Source organism: Salvelinus sp. IW2-2015, linkage group LG27 (genome assembly GCF_002910315.2).
Source record: "Salvelinus sp. IW2-2015 linkage group LG27, ASM291031v2, whole genome shotgun sequence".
Classification (NCBI taxonomy): domain Eukaryota; kingdom Metazoa; phylum Chordata; class Actinopteri; order Salmoniformes; family Salmonidae; genus Salvelinus; species Salvelinus sp. IW2-2015.
In genome coordinates this window covers 6,636,578-6,661,994 of record NC_036867.1, presented here as the reverse complement: position 1 = coordinate 6,661,994, position 25,417 = coordinate 6,636,578, and the positions used below count along the sequence as shown (strand labels likewise).

Genomic DNA, 25,417 nt, shown 5'->3' with positions numbered 1-25,417 from the left:
CTGCTCACACTGCCCTACCCTGTGCTTTGACCTCTTTCTCCCCTCTCTCTCCAGATGAAATCTCGCGTCTTGTGACGGCGGCCGCCCAACAACCTGCCCGCTTGACCCTATCCCCTCCTCTCTTCTCCAGACCATTTCCGGAGACCTTCTCCCTTACCTCACCTGCTCATCAACTCATCCTTGACCGCTGGCTACGTCCCTTCCGTCTTCAAGAGAGCGAGAGTTGCACCCCTTCTGAAAAAACCTACACTCGATCCCTCCGATGTCAACAACTACAGACCAGTATCCCTTCTTTCTTTTCTCTCCAAAACTCTTGAACGTGCCGTCCTTGGCCAGCTCTCCTGCTATCTCTCTCAGAATGACCTTCTTGATCCAAATCAGTCAGGTTTCAAGACTAGTCATTCAACTGAGACTGCTCTTCTCTGTGTCACGGAGGCGCTCCGCACTGCTAAAGCTAACTCTCTCTCCTCTGCTCTCATCCTTCTAGACCTATCGGCTGCCTTTGATACTGTGAACCATCAGATCCTCCTCTCCACCCTCTCCGAGCTGGGCATCTCCGGCGCGGCCCACGCTTGGATTGCGTCCTACCTGACAGGTCGCTCCTACCAGGTGGCGTGGCGAGAATCTGTCTCCGCACCACGTGCTCTCACCACTGGTGTCCCCAGGGCTCTGTTCTAGGCCCTCTCCTTCTCGCTATACACCAAGTCACTTGGCTCTGTCATATCCTCACATGGCTCTCCTATCATTGCTATGCAGACGACACACAATTAATCTTCTCCTTTCCCCCCTCTGATAACCAGGTGGTGAATCGCATCTCTGCATGTCTGGCAGACATATCAGTGTGGATGACGGATCACCACCTCAAGCTGAACCTCGGCAAGACGGAGCTGCTCTTCCTCCCGGGGAAGGACTGCCCGTTCCATGATCTCGCCATCACGGTTGACAACTCCATTGTGTCCTCCTCCCAGAGTGCTAAGAACCTTGGCGTGATCCTGGACAACACCCTGTCGTTCTCAACTAACATCAAGGCGGTGACCCGTTCCTGTAGGTTCATGCTCTACAACATTCGCAGAGTACGACCCTGCCTCACGCAGGAAGCGGCGCAGGTCCTAATCCAGGCACTTGTCATCTCCCGTCTGGATTACTGCAACTCGCTTTGGCTGGGCTCCCTGCCTGTGCCATTAAACCCCTACAACTCATCCAGAACGCCGCAGCCCGTCTGGTGTTCAACTTTCCCAAGTTCTCTCACGTCACCCCGCTCCTCCGCTCTCTCCACTGGCTTCCAGTTGAAGCTCGCATCCGTTACAAGACCATGGTGCTTGCCTACGGAGCTGTGAGGGAACGGGCACCTCCGTACCTTCAGGCTCTTGATCAGGCCCTACACCCAAACAAGGGCACTGCGTTCATCCACCTCTGGCCTGCTCGCCTCCCTACCTCTGAGGAAGTACAGTTCCCGCTCAGCCCAGTCAAAACTGTTTCGCTGCTCTGGCACCCCAATGGTGGACAAAACTCCCTCACGACGCCAGGTCAGCGGAGTCAATCACCACCTTCCGGAGACACCTGAAACCCACCTCTTTAAGGAATACCTAGGATAGGATAAAGTAATCCTTCTAACCCCCCCCCTTAAAAGAGTTAGATGCACTATTGTAAAGTGGTTGTTCCACTGGATATCATAAGGTGAATGCACCAATTTGTAAGTCGCTCTGGATAAGAGCGTCTGCTAAATGACTTAAAAAATGTAAATGAAAAACCGTCTTGTGAAATAAACCTGCTTAACAGGGAAAAACGCAACCCAAGCCACAACAGTAACACAAACAATCCCGCACAAAACCTAGCAGGTAGGGCGAGATTAAATACCCCACTGATTAGTCTAAACTAGACACAGGTAACACAAGACAGACAAAACTAAACGAAAAAGAAAAGGGATCGGTGGCAGCTAGTAGGCCGGCGACGATGACCGCCGAGCGCCACCCGAACAGGGAGACGAGCCACCTTCGGTGGAAGTCGTGACAGAAGCCCTTTGAAATTCAAACTCCACATAACACCAAGCCAGCAATTTACCAGATAAGCTTGGATTCAAAGACGAGAGAAGCTTGCTGGTAACAAGGTCCAGGTTGTTGAACCAGCCACTGGTGCTGTGGAAGCCACCTATGTGCCTAGAAAGAGCCTAATAAAGCCAAACCTCCTCCGCCTTTTATGTGAGCAGCTTATGCTGCAGCTTATAGCCTCTGTTTGTCAGAACATACCGACAATCATTCATTCTCCTGCTCGCAGGTGCCTCAATACCTCCAAGAACATGCACGTACACACGGCATTAGCCCGCCCGCACGCACACACACAGACACACACACATACAGTGGGGCAAAAAAGTATTTAGTCAGCCACCATTGTGCAAGTTCTCCCACTTAAAAAAGATGAGAGAAAGCCTGTAATTTTCATCATAGTACACTTCAACTATGACAGACAAAATGAGGAAAGAAATCCAGAAAATCACATTGTAGGATTTTTAATGAATTTATTTGCAAATTATGGTTGGAAAATAAGTATTTGGTCACATACAAACAAGCAAGATTCTGGCTCTCACAGACCTGTAACTTTTCTTTAAGAGGCTCCTCTGTCCTCCACTCAGTACCTGTATTAATGGCACCGTTGTTTGAACTGTTATCAGTATAAAAGACACCTGTCCACAACCTCAAACAGTCACACTCCAAACTCCACTATGGCCAAGACCAAAGAGCTGTCAAAGGACACCAGAAACAAAATTGTAGACCTGCACCAGGCTGGGAAGACTGAATCTGCAATAGGTAAGCAGCTTGGTTTTGAAGAAATCAACTGTGGGAGCAATTATTAGGAAATGGAGAACATACAAGACCACTGATAATCTCCCTCGATCTGGGCTCCACGCAAGATCTCACCCCGTGGGGTCAAAATGATCACAAGAACGGTGAGCAAAAATCCCAGAACCACACAGGGGACCTAGTGAATGACCTGCAGAGAGCTGGGACCAAAGTAACAAAGCCTACCATCAGTAACATAACTACGCCGCCAGGGACTCAAATCCTGCATTGCCAGACGTGTCCCCCTGCTTAAGCCAGTACATGTCCAGGCCGTCTGAATTTTGCTAGAGAGCATTTGGATGATCAGAAGAAGATTGGGAGAATGTCAGATGAAAACCAAAATATAACTTTTTGGTAAAAACTCAACTCGTCATGTTTGTGAGGACAAAGAATGCTGAGTTGCATCCAAAGAACACCATACCTACTGTGAAGCATGGGGGTGGAAACAATCATGCTTTGGGGCTGTTTTTCTGCAAAGGGACCAGGACAACTGATCCGTGTAAAGGAAAAGAATGAATGGGGCCATGTATCATGAGATTTTGAGTGAAACCTCCTTCCATCAGCAAGGGCATTGAAGATGAAACGTGGCTGGGTCTTTCAGTGACAATGATCCCAAACACACCGCCCGGGCAACGAAGGAGTGGCTTCGTAAGAAGCATTTCAAGGGCCTGGAGTGGCCTAGCCAGTCTCCAGATCTCACCCCATAGAAAATCTTTGGAGGGAGTTGAAAGTCTGTGTTGCCCAGCAACAACCCCAAAACATCACTGCTCTAGAGGAGATCTGCATTGGAGGAATGGGCCAAAATACCAGCAACAGTGTGTGAAAACCTTGTGAAGACTTACAGAAAACGTTTGACCTCTGTCATTGCCAACAAAGGGTATATAACAAAGTATTGAGATAAACTTTTGTTATGACCAAATACTTATTTTCCACTATAATTTGCAAATAAATAAATTAAAAATCCTACAATGTGATTTTCTGGATTTTTTTTTCTCATTTTGTCTGTCATAGTTGAAGTGTTACCTATGATGAAAATTACAGGCCTCTTCTCATCTTTTTTAAGTGAGAGAACTTGCACAATTGGTGGCTGACTAAATACTTTTTTGCCCCACTGTATCTCAGGGGTTCCTCTCTCTCCCGAGGGATGTTCATGTCTGCCTTTGCATTTCTTTCCACTAAAGGCACCTGGGAGGCAGGAATCCAGTTCCACGCTAAATATGTTCTTGGTCTGATTGCTTTGTACTTACCTGTTTCAGCTGCTGTAAAACCATTAAATGCCTTTGACTCTTTCTTCCACTTCCACACAGCCATGGGGAGATATGAGACATTAAATTGCCCTGCGGCCAGAATATTCCCATAGCACTCATAGAAAGATCCTAATCAGCAGAACTCTCTGCTTTGACCGAGGGCTGAAGGGAGAGTTTGGTTACACATACAGTAGCGTAGTGTTATTCTATGTTTGTGCAACCTCGGGGATGTTGCCAGGGCGACTCGTCATGAATTCATAATGCCATATAATAAGTTGTTAATGTAACGTGATGAATGTGTGTGTGTAAGATAATTGAACCATATGAGGGGTAGAGTGAGAGTGGGAAAAGAGGGAGGAGGACTTAATGAGAAGCCGTGTAGGGAATGAGAGAGAGGGCGATACAAAGGGAAACATTGCATTGAGCGAAATTACACCATCAATTTTCCCCATCTTTAACCCGGCATGTCATTATTTCCATTATTTTGTTACGTCGTCACTCCGCCCATTTACACATAACAGTTAGAAAACAATGCTATATAACATTTCATGGGTCACTAGGATAGAACTATCTAAAACCTTTACCCCGGTACATTGTCTACCAGTACCTTTAACCCCTGTAGACAATTCTTTAGGTTACAGCCCTGTTTCTCATAAATTGAGTTTAGAATAATATTTTTTCCCTCACCAATTCTACACACAATTAACCCATAACGACAAAGCAAAAACAGTTTTTAGAAATTTTTGGCTAATAAAATAAAATAAATGAAATATGACATTTACATAAGTATTCGACCCTTTACTCAGTACTTTGTTGAAGCACCTTGGCAGCGATTACAGCCTCGGTCTTATTGGATATGACGCTACAAGCTTGGCACACCTTGTATTTGGGGAGTTTCTCCCATCTTAGCTGCAGATCCACTCAGAGTTGTTAGATCGTAGATCGGGTTCAAGTCTGGGTTCTGGCTGGGTTCTGAGACTTTTCCCGAACAAGCCACACCTGTGTGGGAGGTGTACCTGTGGATGTATTTCAAGGCCTACCTTCAAAACTTTCAGTTGCTCTTTGCTTGACATCATGAGAAAAATCAAAGAAATCAGCCAAGACCTCAGAAAATAGTATTGTAGACCTCCACAAGTCTGGTTCATCTTGAGAGCAAATTTCCAAACGCCTGAAGGTTACCACGTCATCTGTACAAACAAATAGTACGCAAGTATAAACACCATGGGACCCACGCAGCCGTCATACCGCTCAGGAAGGAGATGCATTCTGTCTCCTAGAGATGAACGTACTTTGGTGCAAATTACTTTGGTGCAATAGGCCCACTCRGCAAGGAAGAAGCCGCTGCTCCAAARCCACCATTAAAAAGCCAGACTACGGTTTGCAACTGCACATGGGGACAAAGATCGTACTTTTTGGAGAAATATCCTCTGGTCTGATGAAACAAAAATAGAACTGTTTGGCCATAACGACCATCATTGTGTTTGGAGGAAAAAGAGGGATGCTTGCAAGCCGAAGAACACCATCCCAACCGTGAAGCACAGGGGTGGCAGCATCATGTTGTGGGAGTGCTTTGCTGCAGGAGGGATTGGTGCACTTCACAAAATAGATGGCATCATGAGGAAAGAAAATTATGTGGATATATTTCCACGTTGTAGAATAATAGTGAAGACATCAATGCTATGAAATATCACATATGGAATCATGTAGTAACCCAAAAAAGTGTTTAAACAAATCAAAATATATTTTTGATTTTAGATTCTTCAAAGTAGCCACCCTTGAACGGAAGATCTCCACATGTGTGGTTCCAACTGTGAAGCATGGAGGAGGAGGTGTGATGTTGTGGGGGTGCTTTGCTGGTGACACTGTCAGTGATTTATTTAGAATTCAAGGCACACTTAACCAGCATGGCTACCACAGCATTCTGCAGTGATACGCCATCCCATCTGGCTTGCGCTTAGTGGGACTATCTTTTGTTTTTTAACAGGACAATGACTCAAAACACACCTCCAGGCTGTGTAAGAGCTATTTGACCAAGATGGAGAGTGATGGTGATACATCAGATGACCTGGCCTCCACACTCACCCGACCTCAACCCAATTGAGATGGTTTGGGATGAGTTGGACCACAGAGTGAAGGAAAGCAGCCAACAAGTGCTCCGCATATTTGGGAACTCCTTCAAGACTGTTGGAAAAGCATTCCTCATGAAGCTGGTTGAGAGAATGCCAAGTGTGGAAAGCTATCATCAAGGCAAAGGGTGGCTACTTTGAAGAATCTCAAATATAAAACATATTTTGATTTGTTTAACACTTTTTTGGTTACTACATGATTCCATATGTCGTCTTGGGGCGGCAGGTAGCCTAGTGGTTAGAGCGTTGGGCCAATAATTTTTGCTAATAAAATAAATAAATGAAATATGACATTTACATAAGTATTCAGACCCTTTACTCAGTACTTTGTTGAAGCACCTTTGGCAGCGATTACAGCCTCGAGTCTTATTGGATATGACGCTACAAGCTTGGCACACCTGTATTTGGGGAGTTTCTCCCATTCTTAGCTGCAGATCCACTCAGAGTTGTTAGATCGTTAGATCGGGTTCAAGTCYGGGTTCTGGCTGGGTTCTGAGACTTTTCCCGAAGCCACACCTGCATTGTCTTGGCTGTGTGCTTAGGGTCGTTGTTCTGTTGGAAGGTGAATCTTAGCCCCAGTCTGAGGTCCTGAGCGCTCTGGAGCAGGTTTTCATAAAGGATCTCTCTTTCATCTTTCATCTTTGCCTCGATCCGGACTAGTCTCCCAGTCCCTGCCGCTGAAAAACATCCCCACAGCATAATGCTGCCACCACCATTCTTCACCGTAGGGATCGTGCTAGGTTTCCTACAGACGTGACGCTTGTCATTCAGGCCAAAAAGTTTAATATTGGTTTCATCATACCAGAGAATCTTGTTTCTCATGGTCTGAGAATCTTTAGGTGCCTTTTAGCAAACTCCAAGCGGGCTGTCATGTGCCTTTTACTGAGGAGTGGCTTCCGTCTGGCCACTCTACCATAAAGGCCTGATTGGTGGAGTGCTGCGGAGATGGTTGTCATTCTGGAAGTTTCTCCCATCTCCACAGAGGAACCCTAGAGCTCTGTCAGAGTGAGTATTGGATTCTTGGGCACCTCTCTTCTCCCCCGATTGCTCAGTTTGGCCGGGAGGCCAGCTCTAGAGTCTTGGTGGTTCCAAACTTCTTCCATTTAAGAATGATGGAGGCAACTGTGTTCTTGGGGACCTTCAATGCTGCAAAACGTTTTTGGTACCCTTCCCCAGATCTGTGCCTCGAAGCTCTACGGACAATTCCTTCGACCTCTTGGCTTGGTTTGTGCTTTGACATGCACTGTCAACTGTGGGACCTTACATAGACAGGTGTGTGCCTTTCCAAATCATGTCCAATCAACTGAATTTACCCAAGGTGGACTCCAATCAAGTTGTAGAAACGTCTCAAGGATGATCAATGGAAACAGGATGTACCTGAGCTCAATTTCAATTCTCATAGCAAAGGGTTTGAATACTTATGTACATAAGGTATTTCTGTAGATTGGTGAGTATTTTTATTTATTTAATTTTAGATTAAGGCTGTAATGTAACACAATGTGGAAAAAGTCAAGTGGTCTGAAAACTTTCCAAAGGGACTCTATATCTTCATTCTCAGTAGCGCTATAATCAAATGAACACTGTGGTAGACTTGTTTAAGCCTAAGACTACCTCCTGCTAGCATTACTTGAATAGCATGGAGTTAAAGAAATTTTCTAAATTACAAAGTCAGTGGGAAGATATTAAGTCACACAGAGGCATTGTTTCTCGAGCCACCACATACAGTTCTGTGCAGAACATAATTGCATCCAAACACACTGTAAGAGACAATCAGGGCCGGATTAAGAAGTCATAGGACCCAGAGCTAGGTTTTCTACAATCCATAGATGGCAGTTCCCATTCAAGTCAGGACTGGCAGCCATTGCTAGTGTACCAATGAGTTTAACACTTCAATTTCCACAGTAAGAGGTTCCAAAACCCTTCTATGGATTATATGCGGCCTTCCCGACTGTAGGCACACCGGTAGCTAACAAAATAAAGGAAACACTTGAATAAATTAGGGAATTCAAAGTATATTATGGGTTGGGTGCATTTTCCTGGCATGGTTTAGAGGCACATTGTAGAATCTATGTCGAGGTGCTTTGAAGCTGTTCTGGCAGCTTGTGGTGGCCCAACAACACCCGATTAAGATGCTTCTGACAAGGTATCCCCCTTTCCCTTTCATGTTGGTGTTTCCTTTATTTTGGCAGTTACCTGTACTTGCTTGTGATAAAACCTAATCCACAATAAAACAATTTTTAAACTATTGATCCTCTGGGGCTAAATTATGCTCTCTGTATATTTTGAACATTGAGAGCAGACTCCTGTGGTATGCATTTGTCTTTATTAAGGATCCTCATTAGCTGCTGCAAAGGCAGCAGCTACTCTTCCTGGGGTCCAGCAACATTAAGGCAGTTATATACAATTCAAAATATTACATGACATTACAAATCTACACAAATTTACAATACAAAAGCCATGTGTACGTGTGGTTGAATAAAAAAATAATATACCAGTCAAAGGTTTGGACACAACTACTCACTCAAGGGTTTTTCTTTATTTTTACTATTTTCTACATTGTAGAAAAACAGTGAAGACATCAAAACCATGAAATTACACATATTTTTTTATTTAACCAGGCAAGTCAGTTAAGAACAAATTCTTATTTACTTGTTACTTACTTGTTCAGGGGCAGAACAACATATTTTTACCTTGTCAGCTCGGGGATTCAATCCAGCAACCTTTTGGTTATTGGCCCAACGCTCTAACCACTAGGCTACCTGCCGCCCCAAGACAACATATGGAATCATGTATTAACCAAAAAAGTGTTAAACAAATCAAAATATGTTTTATATTTGAGATTCTTCAAAGTAGCCACCCTTTGCCTTGATGATAGCTTTCCACACTTGGCATTCTCTCAACCAGCTTCATGAGGAATGCTTTTCCAACAGTCTTGAAGGAGTTCCCAAATATGCGGAGCACTTGTTGGCTGCTTTCCTTCACTCTGTGGTCCAACTCATCCCAAACCATCTCAATTGGGTTGAGGTCGGGTGAGTGTGGAGGCCAGGTCATCTGATGTATCACCATCACTCTCCATCTTGGTCAAATAGCTCTTACACAGCCTGGAGGTGTGTTTTGAGTCATTGTCCTGTTAAAAAACAAAAGATAGTCCCACTAAGCGCAAGCCAGATGGGATGGCGTATCACTGCAGAATGCTGTGGTAGCCATGCTGGTTAAGTGTGCCTTGAATTCTAAATAAATCACTGACAGTGTCACCAGCAAAGCACCCCCACAACATCACACCTCCTCCTCCATGCTTCACAGTTGGAACCACACATGTGGAGATCTTCCGTTCAAGGGTGGCTACTTTGAAGAATCTAAAATCAAAAATATATTTTGATTTGTTTAAACACTTTTTTGGGTTACTACATGATTCCATATGTGATATTTCATAGCATTGATGTCTTCACTATTATTCTACAACGTGGAAATATATCCACATAATTTTCTTTCCTCATGATGCCATCTATTTTGTGAAGTGCACCAATCCCTCCTGCAGCAAAGCACTCCCACAACATGATGCTGCCACCCCTGTGCTTCACGGTTGGGATGGTGTTCTTCGGCTTGCAAGCATCCCTCTTTTTCCTCCAAACACAATGATGGTCGTTATGGCCAAACAGTTCTATTTTTGTTTCATCAGACCAGAGGATATTTCTCCAAAAAGTACGATCTTTGTCCCCATGTGCAGTTGCAAACCGTAGTCTGGCTTTTTAATGGTGGYTTTGGAGCAGCGGCTTCTTCCTTGCYGAGTGGGCCTATTGCACCAAAGTAATTTGCACCAAAGTACGTTCATCTCTAGGAGACAGAATGCATCTCCTTCCTGAGCGGTATGACGGCTGCGTGGTCCCATGGTGTTTATACTTGCGTACTATTGTTTGTACAGATGAACGTGGTACCTTCAGGCGTTTGGAAATTGCTCTCAAGGATGAACCAGACTTGTGGAGGTCTACAATATATTTTCTGAGGTCTTGGCTGATTTCTTTTGATTTTCTCATGATGTCAAGCAAAGAGGCACTGAGTTTGAAGGTAGGCCTTGAAATACATCCACAGGTACACCTCCAATTGACTCAAATGATGTCAATTAGTTTAACAGAGGCTTCTAAAGCCATGACATCCTTTTCTGGAATTTTCCAAGCTGTTTAAAGGCACAGTCAACTTAGTGTATGTAAACTTCTGACCCACTGGAATTGTGATACAGTGAATTATAAGTGAAATAATCGGTCTGTAAACAATTGTTGGAAAAATTACTTGTGTCATGCACAAAGTAGATGTCCTAACCGACTTAGTTTGTTAACAAGAAATTTGTGGAGTGGTTGAAAAATTTGTTTTAATGACTCCAACCTAAGTGTATGTAAACTTCCGACTTCAACTGTATATATACACATACATACACATACATATATACACTATATATACACACATATATATAAATATACATACATATATACACACACTGAGTGTACAAAACATTAGGAACACCTTCCTAATTTTGAGATGCACCCCCTTTTGCCCTCGAACAGCCTCAATTCGTCTTGACATAGACTTGACAAGGTGTCGAAAGCGTTTCACAGGGATGCTGGCTCATGTTGACTGCAATGCTTCTCACAGTTGAGTCAAGTTGGCTGGATGTCCTTTGGGTGATGGACCATTCTTGACATACATGGGAAAATGTTGAGCATGAAAAACCCAGCAGCGTTGTAGTTCGACGTTGATCTCAAACTGGTGCGCATGGCACCTACTACCACACCCCTTCAAAGGCTCTTAAATATTTTGTGTTACCCATTCACCCTCTGAATGGCACGCATACACAATCCACATCTAAATTTTCTCGAGGTTTAAAATCCTTCTTTAACCAATGATCTACACTGATTAAAGTGGATTTAACATGTGACATCAATAAGGAATCATAGCTTTCACCTGGATTCACCTGGTCAGTCTATGTCATGGAAAGAGCAGGTGGTTCCTAATGTTTTGTATACTCAGTGTATACAATGTCTTGCAAAAGTATTCAGACCCCTTGGATTTCTTCACATTTTATTGTCATAAAGTGGGATTAAAATGGATTTGTTATTTTTGGTCAACAATCTACACAAAATACTCTGTAATGTCAAAGTGGAGGAATTATTATTTTTTGATATATAAAACATTCAATAACTAAAATATGAGTATTCAATCTCTTTGTTTAGGCAAGCCTGAATTAGTTCAGGAGTAATTAACAAATCACATAAGTTACATGGACTCACTGAAATAATAGGGGTTGACATAATTTCTTTATGACCAACCCTTCCTCTGTCCTCCATACATACATCTAAGGTCCTCAGTCAAGTATTGAATTTCAAGCACAAATTCAACTACTAAGATCAGGGAGCTTTTTGAAAGCCTCATAAAGAAGGGCAGTGATTGGTAGATGGGTAACAACAACATATCAGACATTGAATATCTCTTTGGTCATGTTAATAACTATGCTGTGTATTATGAATTAAACCAGACGCATTAAAGATAGTCATCTTTCTGAACTGAGCTGCAAGACAGGAATGAAACGGCTCAGGGATGTTACCATGATTTTAATACAGCTACAGAGTTCAATGGCTGTGATGGGAGAAAACGGATCAATGGATCAACATTGTAGTGACGCCACAATAATGACCTAAATTACAGAGAGTGAAAAGAAAAATACATATATATAGAATACAAAATATTCCAAAACATGCATCTTGTTTGCAACAAGGCACTAAAGTAATACTGAAGAAGAAGAAAAAACACAGCAAAGGAACACACTTTTTGACCTAAATGCAAAGCCTATGTTCGGGGAAAATCCAACACAACACAGAGTAACTGCTTCCTTATTTTCAAGCATGGTGGTGGCTGCATGATGGTATGGGTATGCTTGACATTGGCAAATACTGTTTTTTTCCCCCAGGATAAAAAGAAACAGGATGGAGCTAAGCACAGGCAAAATCATAGAGGAAAACTTGCTTCAGTCTGCTTTACACCAGAGACTGGAAGAGGAATTCACCTTTCAGCAGGACAATAATCTACAAGACAAGGCCAAATCTACAAGACAAGGCCAAATCTACACTGGAGTTGCTTACCAAGAAGAATGTTCCTGAGTGGCCAAGTTACAGTTTTGAATTAAATCTGCATGAAAATCTATGGCAAGACTTGAAAGTTGCTGTCTAGCCCAGATCCCCAACATCTTGATAGAGCTTAAATCATTTTTAAAAGAATAATGAGCAAATATTGCATAATACAGTTGTGGAAATCTCTTAAACATTAGACTTACCCAAGAAGACTCACAGTTGTAATCAATGGGAAAGGTGTTTCTAACATGTATTGACTAAGGGAGTTGAATACTTATGCAACAACTATATTTTAGTTATTTCATTTTTTGAATTTGTCTTCCACTTTGACATTACAGAATATTCTGTGTAGATTGTTGACAGAAAAAAGACAACTCAATCTATTTTAATCCTACTTTGTAACACAAAATGTGAACATTTCCAAGGGGTCTGAATACTTTTGCAAGGCACTGTGTATATATATTTTGTTGTTGTTGTTGCAGTATATATATTTTTTATATAAACGAGCTTGGGTCCAAGGGCTCCTGGAGACAACCACCTACAATTTCTATAAGAGGATAACATGAATATAGCTTTGATACATAGGCTTACTGCACACACTACACCAAGAGAAAGAACATTAAATAAGACTCCTACTATAGAGCATCAGGTATTCAACTCTTACCTTCTGAGGTGCGGAGCCTGCTGGTTCTGTTCTACCTGATAATTAATTGCACACACCTGGTGTCCCAGGTCTAAATCAGTCCCTGATTAGAGGGCAACAATGAAAAAAAATGCAGTGGAACTGGCTTCAAGGTCCCAAGTTGAATTTTAGGGCTACAGAGGATAAAGCCTGCATATGATGTGGGATGTGCCACCACACTCTCCTGGGGTCAAATGCCCTTGGGGTTACATCAAAACACTCTATACCAGCCATGTTCATGTGCTTTCTATTTTTTTGAGTCAGTGTGTTTTCATGTAAGTATAGAAATATCCAATCTATTGTATTCAATTCAATATATTCATAATAGGTATTAATATGTCCTGGAGGCATAGTTCTGGGATACTGAACAAGCACATTGTTTTCTTAAAATTTTGTTTGAATAATGTATGAAGTATCTTGGTCTTGCATCATCAGTTCTGCTGCTTCCATGTATAGTACAGGACTGAGATGTATTTCTGTGAACCTGGTTTTAAGTAGAGTATGGGTCAATGTCATGTTGACCTTCCGTCCCTTTCAGGGTGGTCACAGAGAGAAATTGGAGTGCAAAGTGTGTTTGATTTTCACAGCAGTGTGTCCCTGAAATTGTCAGTCTGGTTTTGCAGCAGTGGATGACTGGTTTGCAGTCAGAACTGAATATGTCACACCACAGGACTGCCAGTATCTAAATTAACCATCCGAAACACGCTGCTGTGCAAATCAAATAGAAAGTGCCATCCGGAAGACCACTATCTGCAGTTGAATAAATCCCAGCCACAGTCCATTCATTTCCATTTTTGTACATAATGTCAAGGGGGACCTTGGAAATTGGAAATGGGCGTGCAGCCTTCGCACTGTAGTGGTCAAATAAACAATAAATAATGCAAAACTGTCTTGAGGAGAACTAAAACGGAGTGTGGAGACGGCAGGGACTTTGCACTGTTTATTTGGATTGTGAAGTCATGTGATCTGAATCCAATGAGTTGTACAAAGTGTAAATTCAGTGTAAGAAACAGGGTTTACAAATATGTACAACACATCTTTATGGTTCAATTAGTTGTCATTTTCATAGATAAGTGGTCGATATATGGAGGTAGATATCCGCCAAAATAGATTGTGAGTCTCCTAAATACGTGTAGAATATGTTAAGGGCAGATATCCAACTCCATATTGGAGGTTGTACCAAGATGTAGCAGTATTGTCCATGCACTAAACAGCAGTCCTGCAGGTTACAGCATTGAGAAAGACAAGCAGCATCAGAATAAAATATACATTTCCGGATGCTTGACATTTTGGGATAGAGAGAAAGTCCCTATAGGAAAAAAGCAGAAAGTACAGTAAACGGTTTCTTCATATTCCTGAAGTTTCAATGGAGTTCAGTTGAAATTTAGTAGAAACATTTATATTAAGACTAGAGAACAAATGATATAGCACAGCTGTTTCAACATATAGCTTAACTTCCAAGTTATAGCAAAATATACGATTAAACTCTTAATTGTGCAGAAGATCAAGTATGCTGTTCTTTGATAATAAGAAAACAACTTCAACCTATCAGGACTGTGAGAAAACTTACCCCAATAGTAAAAAGGAGAGCAAAAATGAAAATGAAGGAGAACAAAAAATACAATATTGGTCCTTTTCAACGAGTATGGATCAAAAGGTAAATAATGATAAACGTACATGGCTATTGTCTCGAGCTGCAGTACCACAGAAAGTAAGACTACATAAGATATCTTAACTACCTTAACATTATAATAACATAAATTATACTTATTTAGACTATCTTCAGCTCAAAGCTATCCCATGGTTTTACATTTTCCAAAACTTAAGTAAGGTTATTTTTCGTTCTTCTAATGTGCAATATATTATCAAATAAAATGTAAAACAATTTGCTCATATATAATATATTAATTTCCTTCAACTATGCAAACACCAAGATATTTTTCACAATAAATATAGGTGAGTTGATATAGGTAGTGACATAACATTTATATAAAATAGAATCAAAACAAATCAAAATGGCAGAGACGTTTGGAATATGTATCCCTGTTTGAGTCGATAGACAGAGATCGTAAGCTGGTAGTACCAGAAGTCAACTCCAGTACTGTGATGTAGACTGTAATCGGAATACACATAGCACCGTGATGACCCAGAAAAAGCACAGTTTGTCATGATGTAGTACACGGCTTTGTACTGTTGGTGGTGATTGTCACTTCTTTGATCCTGAAGGAGAAAAGTAGAGCATGGAGAAGCTACAGCGTAAAAGACATAGAAAACTGTGCTGTGTAGCTGTAAATGCGGGTTTTGTTGAGTTGACCTTCATGACACCTACATTTGAGTATTAAAGGCAGAATTAGAGGCTGTGTCCAAGGAAGAAGACACACACACGCACACACACGCACGCACGCACGCACATGCACACACACAAACCTGAAAGTCCATCGGTCTGGACAGATCATGTAGCGGCTTTAGTTAAATTTATAGTCCTTTAACTAAAATGCCTGTAGGCCAAGGTGAAGGAGCAGGAGTCAGGGGTCAGGGATCTTGGAATGAATCCATACAGTAAATCTATGTGTTTGACAGACACATAGGGTGGGCCTGGTGGGTGTGGCTTCCAATGCTTCATGTGTTGGCGTTGCCAGCTGCCGATTGGTTGTCCTCAGCGTGCTTGAACATCAGGATGGAGTTGTATATCTTGAGGGCAGGACCGAGTTTCACGCTCATGATCTTGACGATGTCGCGCTGGGTCAGCAGCAAGAAGGCTTTCCCGTCAATTTGCTGTTGGACGACAACCAATCAGATTACAGCATGGGTCAACAGCTGATATGCAGTCAATTGAACCCAGTGAGACTTAGAAAAAAAATCCCTCTCACTCTCTAAGGGCTACAGATCTTATCTGAGAGTATGAGCCGTTTGATAATTTATGAAACGGTAATCATGTATTTATCAGTTGGATCAGATGGTGAATGCTTGTTCAACGACTAAACGTGCAACTCACATCTTGTGTATGTAAAAAGCACAACTGTGGAGTGTTAACTGGGATTGGTGAAAAAGGGATTTTAATGACCAAGAGAGCGATGGCAAATACTGTAGTCAGATTAGCTGAGGCAAAGATGGCTGTGCTCGGAATGCTAATCGCTACTGCTACTAGCATTTAATGAATTGCTTTGGATTCCAGTCATGTCTCCTTACCTTGGTATAATTATCAACTCAAACAAACCAAACATAGTGGACCAAACATAGTGAAGACGAAGGAAGAGAATCTATTTCTCTGAGTGTTTTGTTGCAGACAGCAGCCTAACAACTACACACGGGCAAAGGCTACTCCACACCTGTTTACCCTCATTAGTTTAGCCGTATGGTGGAGGGTTAGCATTAAAACTATTTAGATTACTTTGGACGGGGGGGACTAGAGAAGGACTAGAGGGGACTAGAGGGGGACATAGAGAGATACCAGAGGGGATTAGAGGGGGCCAGAGAGATACCAGAGGGGAGTAGAGGGGGTCAGAGAGATACCAGAGGAGATTAGAGGGGGCCAGAGGGGACAAGGGGGACCAGAGAGATACCAGAGGGGATTAGAGGGGGGCCAGAGGGGACTAGAGGGGGGCAGAGGGAACTAGAGGGGGGCCAGATGTGACTAGAGGGGGCCAGAGTGAACTAGAGTGTTTTGTTGCAGACAGCAGCCTAACAACTATACGGGCAAAGGCTACTCCACACCTGTTTCCCCTCATTAGTTTAGGCCGTATGGTGGAGGTTAGCATTAAACTATTTAGATTACTTCGGACGGGGGGACTAGAGGGGGACCAGAGAGATACCAGAGGGATTAGAAGGGGCCAGAGAGATACAAGAGGGGATTAGAGGGGGCAGAGGGACTAGAGGGGGCCAGATAGAGACCAGAGGGGATTAGAGGGGGGCCAGAGAGATACCAAGAGGGGCCAGAGGGGACTAGAAGAGTGGACTAGAGGGGGGCCAGAAGGGACTAGAGGACGGGGACCAGAGGGGACTAGAGGGGGCCAGAGTGGACTAGAGGGGGCCAGAAGGGACTAGAGGACGGGGACCAGAGGGGCTAGAGGGGTGCCAGATGGGACTAGAGGGGTGCCAGAGAGATACCAAGAGGGATTAGAGGGGGCCAGAGGGGACTAGAGGGGGGCCAGAGAGATACCAGAGGGGATTAGAGGGGGGCCAGAGGGGACTAGAGGGGGCCAGAGAGATACCAGAGGGGACTAGAGGGGGACCAGAGAGATACCAGAGGGGATTAGAGGGGGCCAGAGAGATACCAGAGGGGATTATAGGGGGGCCAGAGGGGACTAGAGGTGGGCCAGAGGGGGGCCAGAGTGAACTAGGTGTTTTGTTGCAGACAGCAGCCTAACAACTATACGGGCAAAGGCTACTCCACACCTGTTTCCCCTCATTAGTTTAGCCGTATGGAGGAGGGTTAGCATTAAAACTATTTAGATTACTTCGGACGGGGGGGACTAGAGAAGGACTAGAGGGGACTAGAGGGGGACCAGAGAGATACAAGAGGGGATTAGAGGGGGGCCAGAGGGGGCCAGATAGAGACCAGAGGGGATTAGAAGGGGGCCAGAGAGAGACCAGAGGGGACTAGAGGGGCCATAGGGGACTAGAGGGGGCCAGAGGGGACTAGAGGGGGGCAGAAGGACTAGAGGGGGGCCAAAAGGGACTAGAGGACGGGGACCAGAGAGGCTAGAGGGGTATCAGAGGGGGGCCAGGGGGGACTAGAGGGGGACCAGGGGGGACTAGAGCGGTGCCAGAGGTGGACCAGAAGGGGACTAGAGGGAGATTAGAAGGGGACTAGAGGGAGATTAGAGAGGGGCCAGAGGGGTCTAGAGGGCAACTAGAGGGGGATTAGAGGAGGGGGACCAGAGGGTGGATAGAGGGTGTGTCATCTCTTACCTCCTCTTTGAACTGCTTGGCTTGTTCATCACAGCCGTGAAGAGAGTGGATGAAGTCAGCCACCTGGACAAAGACATGTAGAAGACAGACACACCGGTTAGTGTTTGGGAGACCATCTCAATGGAGAGCATCTGGTGGAGTTACCATAGTAACACTTTGTTTGAACCTTCCCAGTCATAAGGCCAACACCACAAGTCATGACTGGTTATGACATCCGTTATGTCATTGTTATGACAATGTTATGTAGGCCTTATGATGAGGGGTTGTAACTGTTAATGGAAAATCAACAGACATAAGGGGATCAGTGAGTGATGTGTGAAGCTACAGTCTAATTATTACCACTAAGAAGAACAAATCATGTTGATACTGAGAGCGTGTTTGCCTGTGGGCACTGACATTTCCTGATGCGCTAAAGAAGCTAGTGATATTGCCATTCCATCAATACAAAAAGACGGCTTAAAAAGCAGTCAAAACATGAACAAATCAAAGTGTAGACTCAAAGTGAAGGGATAGCGTTCAATCCAAAGCTGCACATATCCAGTGCCTCCTTGGGCTTCTATTGAACCACTTAAGCTACAGGAGTTGGAAAGAGTGAGCAAACTCAAACTTTCTGAAGAGGGGTTTGGAAACTTCCAATAATAGCCCAGGGTAGCTGGGGTTCTAGCGGGCCTGACTGCAACTGTTACTGGGATAACAGCCAAGGGAATAAAGGGGGGTCAGAGAGCGTAAGAAGCTCCTGTATGATGGATATCGACTGCTTTACAACAGAAGAAAATCTGCTGGAAGCCACTGACGTAAGACAATAGCCGTTAGAAAACCTGTATCCTGCCAAAACATTGTCAAATGAGGCTTTTAAAAAATCGAATGAAAGATGGTGAGGCGTAAAGTGCCACAGGACTTTCTCGTGAAAATGACTTAAATTAAGTACCCCAAAAAACAACAAGGTAACTCTTCCTCCTCTGTCAGGACATTCTTACCATAATGAAAACATGGAAATTAGTCATCAAGCTAAATTACCGGACACCAACGGAACAACCAGTTTATTCAGAGTCATATTGAACCATCTCAGTACAGTTGGCTGTAGCCTCGAGGTTAGAGAAATGAGGCCAGTAACCGGAGGGTTGTCGGTTCAAATCCCAGTGCTGACTGCAAATGTATCAATTCTGTGCAAATGGGTAAAAAAATATGTATTGTATTGAGCATGGCCCCAACAGCTAAAACAAAAGCCACACGTGAAGAGAACACCGGCTGCATCCGTGTTACATGAGGGTGTGATAAACAGCTTCACATACACTGCATATGCACACACAAATGCATACGGACAACACATTTACACTCATCATATGCTACTCTGTTATTTATTGTACTTCTCATTATTATGTAGCCTGATGCCTAGTCATTCTACCCTGCCTTCATTTACATAACTACCTCAAATACACTACATGACCAAAAGTATGTGGACACCTGCTTGTTGAATATCTCATTCTAAAATCACAGGCAATAATATGGAGTTGTCCCCCCCTTTCCTGCTATAACAACCTCCACTCTTCTGGGAAGGCTTTCCACTAGATGTTGGAACATTGCTGTGGAGACTTGCTTCCATTCAGCCACAAGAGCATTAGTGAGGTCGGGCACTGACGTTGGGCGATTAGGCCTGGCTCGCAGTCGGTGTTCCAATTCATCCCAAAGGTGTTCGATAGGGTTGAAGTCAGGGCTCTGTGCAGGCCAGTCAAGTTCTTCCACACCGATTTCGACAAACCATTTCTGTATGGATCTCACTTTCTGCACAGGGGCATTGTCATGATGAAACAGGAAAGGGCCTTCCCCAAACTGTTGCCAGAAAGTTGGAAGCACAGAATTGTCTAGAATGTCATTGTATGCTGTAGCGTTAAAATTTCCCTTCACTCGAATTAAGGGACCTAGCCCGAACCATGAAAAACAGCCCTAGACCAGTATTCCTCCTGCACCAAACTTTACAGTTGGCACTATGCAYTCAGGCAGGTACCGTTCTCCTGGCATCCGCCAAACCCAGATTTGTTCGTTGGACTGCCAGATGGTGAAGCGTGATTCATCACTTCAGAGAATGCATTTCCACTGCAACTGAGTCCAATGGCGGCGAGCTTTACACCATTCCAGCCGACCCTTGGCATTGTGCATGGTGATGCGGCTGCTCGACCATGGATACCCATTCCATGAAGCTCCAAACGAACAGTTCTTGACTTGTTCCACATTTTGTTGTGTTAGTCTGAATTCAAAATGGATTAAATGTATACCCCATAATGACAAAGTGAAAAGTGATCATTGCTAGACAACCATTTTCAGGACTTTATGTCAAAACTGTAACTCGGCCAATTGGAACATTCACTGTCTTCTTGGTAAGCAACTCCGGTGAAGATTTGGGCTTGTGTTTAAGGTTATTGTCTGGCTGAAAGGTGAGTTAATCTTCCAGTCTGGTGGAAAGCAGTCTGAAGCAGTATTACTTTAGTGCCTTGTTGCAAACAGGATGCATGTTTTGGAATACTAGTTTTCTGTACAGGCTTCCTTCTTTTCACTCTGTCAATTAGGCTAGTATTGTGGAGTAACTATAATGTTGTTGATCCATCCTCCGTTTCCTATCATGGCCATTAAACTGTTTTAAAGTCCCCATTGGCCTCAAGGTGAACTACCCAAACGATTTCCTTCCTCTTCGGCAACTGAGTTAGGACGGATGCCTATATCTTTGTAGTGACTGGGTGTATTGATACACCATCCAAAGTGTAATTAATAACTTCACTATGCTTAAAGGGATATTCAATGTCTGCTTCTTTTTATTTGTTACCCATCTACCAATAGGTGCCCTTCTTTGTGAAGCATTGGAAAACCTCCCTGGACTTTGTGGTTGCATTTATGTTTGAAATGTACAACTCAACTGAGGGACCTTACAGATAAATTGTATGTGTGGGGTACAGAGATGAGGTAGCAATTCAAAAATTATGTTAAACACTATTATTGCACAGAGTGAGTCCATTAAAGTTATGTGACTTGTTAAGCACATTTTTACTCCTGAACTTATTTATGCATGCCATAACAAAGGGGTTGAATACTTATTGACTCAAGACATTTCAGCTTTTAATTAATTTGTAAAAATGTAGAAAAACATMATTCTACTTTGATATTATGGGGTATTGTCTGTAGGCCAGTGACAAACAAATCTAAATTGTATTAATTTTAAATTCAGGCTGTAACACAAGAAAATTTAGAAAAATTAAAGGGGTGTGAATACTTTCTGAAAGCACTGTATATCTGCAATGCAGAATCCTGATAAGGCAGCGCCCAAAGCTGCCGCCTTGAAGCAACTGGCCAGTAGCCTGTACTGAGGCAGACCTGGGCTCAAGTAATATTTGGCTTCCTTTAAATATTTTGAGTGTTTGATTGAGCCTGCCTAGAGTGCCAGATGGGTGATGTTTGCATCTTTAATTCTATTTTTTCAGAATCCAAATTACTATTTGAACCCAGGTCTGCAGTGGTAGGTCTATTCGGGCTGAATTATTCTGCTAGCACTAGCTACAGAGGACTGCCTGCTACCTGAGTGTCATGTCAAATACCTGGCCTCAACATTAGAGAGCATAAATGTCAGTCTGTATACAGCACATTATAGTGAGGAGAGGCATCTGAACTGCGACACACTGTAGTCTCCAGGACAGGATTAGTAAAATTCTCTATTAGCTAAGTGCCATTTATGGAAGTTCAAAACATTCCATTACATATTTCTAGAGTGGGTTGGAATTCAATCAGAAATCTTAATTTGTGTCGGAATTATTCATGAACGGAAACAGTTCTCCAGTTCCTATGAGGATGTTATTAACAATGAGAATACTTTGCATACACAAATCACCCACTAACTACCAACAACATAAATTTGTAGCTTTTGAAGAAAAATCCCAAACAATCATATACAGTGCATTCGGAAAGTATTTAGACCCCTTGACTTTTTCCACATTTCGTTACAGCCTTATTCTAAAATGGATTAAGTTGTTTTTYCCCTCYCTCATATATCTATACACAATACCCCATAATGACAAAGCAAAAACAGGTTTTGGAAATGTTTGCAAAAAAGCCTAAGTATTCAGACCCTTTACTCAGTACTTTGTTGAAGCACCTTTGGCAGCGATTACAACCTCGAGTCTTCTTGGGTATGACGCTACAAACTTGGCACACCTGTATTTGGTGAGTTTCTCCCATTCCACTCTGCAGATCCTCTCAAGCTCTGTCAGGTTGGATGGGGAGCATTGCTGCACAGCTATTTTCAGGTCTCTTGAAAGATGTTTGATTGAGTACAAGTCCTGGCTCTGGCTGGGCCATACAAGGACATTCAGAGATTTGTCCCAAAGCCACACCTGTGTTGTCTTGGCTGTGTGCTTAGGGTCGTTGTCCTGTTGGAAGGTGAAACTTAACCCCAGTCTGAGGTCCTGAGCGCTCTGGAGCAGGTTTTCATCAAGGATCTTTCTGTACTTTGCTCCATTCATCTTTCCCTCGATCCTGACTAGTCTCCCAGTCCCTACTGCTGAAAAACATCCCCACAGCATGATGCTACCACCACCACACTTCAACTTAGAGATGGTGTCAGGTTTCCTACAGACGTGACGCTTGGCATTCAGGCCAAAGACTTCAATCTTGGTTTCATCAGACCAGAGAATCTTGTTTCTCATGGTCTGAGAGTCTTTAGGTGCCTTTTGGCAAACTCCAAGCGGGCTGTCATGTGCCTTTTACTGGGGAGTGGCTTCCGTCTGGCCACTCTACCATATAGGCCTGATTGGTGGAGTGCTGCAGAGATGGTTGTCCTTCTGGAAGGTTCTCCCATCTACACAGAGAAACTCTGGAGCTCTGTCAGAGTGACCACTGGTCACCTCCCTGACCAAGGCCCTTCTCCCCTGATTGCTCCGTTTGGCAAGGCGGCCAGCTCTAGGAAGTCTTGGTGGTTCCCAACTTCTTCCATTTAAGAATGATGGAGGCCACTGTGTTCTTGGAGACCTTCAATGCTGCAGACATTTTTTGGTACCCTTCCCCAGATCTGTGCCTCAACACAATCTTGTTTATGAGCTCTATTGCCAATACCTTTGACCTCATGGCTTGGTTTTCGCTCTGGCATGCACTTTCAACTGTGGAAGTTTATATAGACAGGTGTGTGCCTTTCTAAATCATGTCCAATCAATTGAATTTACCACAGGTGGACTCCAATCAAGTTGTAGAAACATCTCAATGGAAACAGGATGCACCTGAGCTCAATTTCGAGTCCCATAGCAAAGGGTCTGAATACTTATGTAAGGTATCTGTTTTWWAAAAAATGATAAATTAGCAAAAAAATCTAAAAATCTGTTTTTGCTTTGTCATAATGGGGTATTGTGTGTAGATTGTTGTGGGAAATATTTGATTTAATCCATTTTAGAATAAGGCTGTAATGTAACAAAATGTGGAAAAAGTCAAGGGGTCTGAATACTTTCCGAAGGCACTGTAAATCCTGGTCAACACACAACTTGATCAAAGTTTCACCCTAACACACTGTACAATTCCTAGTGTGTGCTCCAGCACTACAAATGCAAATTGGGGAGCCAGCTAAGTGTTTCATCTGCCATCTTTGGGTGGTAAACTTCTCCAGCCAGTGTGCGTTAAAGTGTGACAGGAGTGGGTAGTGGACCAGGAAAAAGCCTGTTACAGAGTCCCAGATGACTCTGTAACAGCGGTCATGGAGCAGCATTTTTGCGAGGCTGTTCCCATGGCTGTTTTGTGACTACCAATACTCGCACGGAGGGTGGCACAAGAGATTCTTCTCCCCTGCCTCGGCTGCGGACACCCTCTCTTTTCTGCTCATCGGAAAATATGATGGGCTAGGTATCCAGGCAAACATTGACTTTTCCATTTGAAAGCACCACTTTTAAAGAACTTTGACTCTTGCTTTGAGAGTCAGAGAGAGAGAGTGAGGGGGGGTAGGAGTAGAAGGACAGGTGTAACTTTATTGGAATGAGTGTAATGATCCATATGTAGGATCTTAATTGGGATGGCAGGTAGGTAGCCTAGTGGTTAGAGCATTGGGCCAGTAAGGTTGCTAGATCGAATCCCTGAACTGACAAGGTAAAAATCTATCGTTCTGCCCCTGAAAAAGGCAGTTAACTCACTGTTCCTAGGACGTCATTGTAAATAARAATTTGTTCTTAACTGACTTGCCTAGTTAAATAAAGGTTAAATAAAATACAAATAATTTGATCACTATTTTATTGCTGAGAATTTTCCTGTGCGGCAGGAAAAGAAAACTGTGTATTTGAGGTTTAAAAATGCTTCTAAAGTTTGTAATTTCCACTTTTCAGTTTTGATTGGCCCTAAGGAAACATTCATCAAACCCTACAAAAATGTCCATTAATTATAATCCACATAATACATGTACATTTCCTGTTGCTGTAAAATGTTATATCTGTATGACGGGGATTAAGGGCTGGCAGGATTATGAACCCAATGAATTAAAGACTAAGCCTTGCAGATAAACTAACTCCCAAGGAGATAGCTCCTGGGGTTCTTGTATCTTAATTAGAGTACGTCAAGCTTAATGTTGAAAGGAAATGGCATTGCTAGCAAACCAGTGTGATGTTAGCAACGCCAAGGCCGTGAGTTAAATTCCCACAGGGATCACATACACAAACTAAAAATGTATGCTCAAGCTTTGGATGATAGTACAAAGTGCAATGCTAACCCCACCCAATTAGCTAGTGGTTAGGTTGGAGAAGTGATGGCTGATGGGTGATAGTGAAATGTGCCCATTCAGCACTGCTCAAGGCTATCAAGCTATAGGCTCACTTTATAGAACCTCGGCTAAGGACTTACTGAACTCCCTGGATTTAAGGGACGTGGGTGGTGAAGTATGGATACATCTGTAGTCTTAGGGGGGGTTAGTGGGTGTTATAAAAGCCTATATCAGCACTGCTCCTCTCCCTCTAGTCGATCCCTTTACAGTTCTGCTCTCTCCCTCCCTCTCTTTTTCTCTACTGCAATCTCGCTCCTTCCACTCTGCCAAATCCCCACAACCGCCAAGATAAAACATCTTCTGGTACAACTCAATGACATTCTGTGCTGCCCCCTCTCTGCAGGTTGCAGTCACAAGACAAGCCTGGGCACATTCGGTAGGCACAACACTGTTGCAGATAGAACTGACAAGATGCCTTTTTCTACATGTCAGAGGGGTTTGTTTTACAGTACATCATATAGTTCTATCTGAACGTGCCACAACACTGTGCATTGCTGTTGTGAGTCTTGGTTACCTCTACTGGACCATCTCTCATCAGTCTGTGCTCTGAGGGGACCAGATCCTTCAATCTTCCTCACTCTCCTATCGCTCTCCTAACTATCTTCCCTGTAATGGTGCACATTGATACAAGTGTACAGTTTGCACATTGATACGTGTACTACGGTGCTTGGTTACTGTAATAAAGCACGGTTAACCCGTTTCTTAACATGGTGAACGAACGGG

At 43.3% G+C, this 25,417-nt stretch overlaps 1 protein-coding gene across 4 annotated transcripts in view; it reads right to left on the bottom strand.

The window, feature by feature from the left end:
* Positions 1-13,938: 13,938 nt before the first annotated feature.
* The window catches only part of LOC111953543 (lethal(3)malignant brain tumor-like protein 4), a 128,244-nt gene continuing 116,765 nt past the window's right edge, over positions 13,939-25,417 (bottom strand). For all 4 annotated transcript variants that reach the window (XM_023972901.2, XM_023972902.2, XM_023972903.2 and 1 more), the window contains 2 exons: positions 17,923-17,985; positions 13,939-15,786 (listed from right to left, as the gene is read on the bottom strand). In XM_023972901.2, the coding sequence (XP_023828669.1) occupies positions 15,631-15,786; positions 17,923-17,985 (219 nt within the window). In that variant the 3' untranslated portion in view covers positions 13,939-15,630. The remainder of the gene's footprint in view (positions 15,787-17,922; positions 17,986-25,417) is intronic.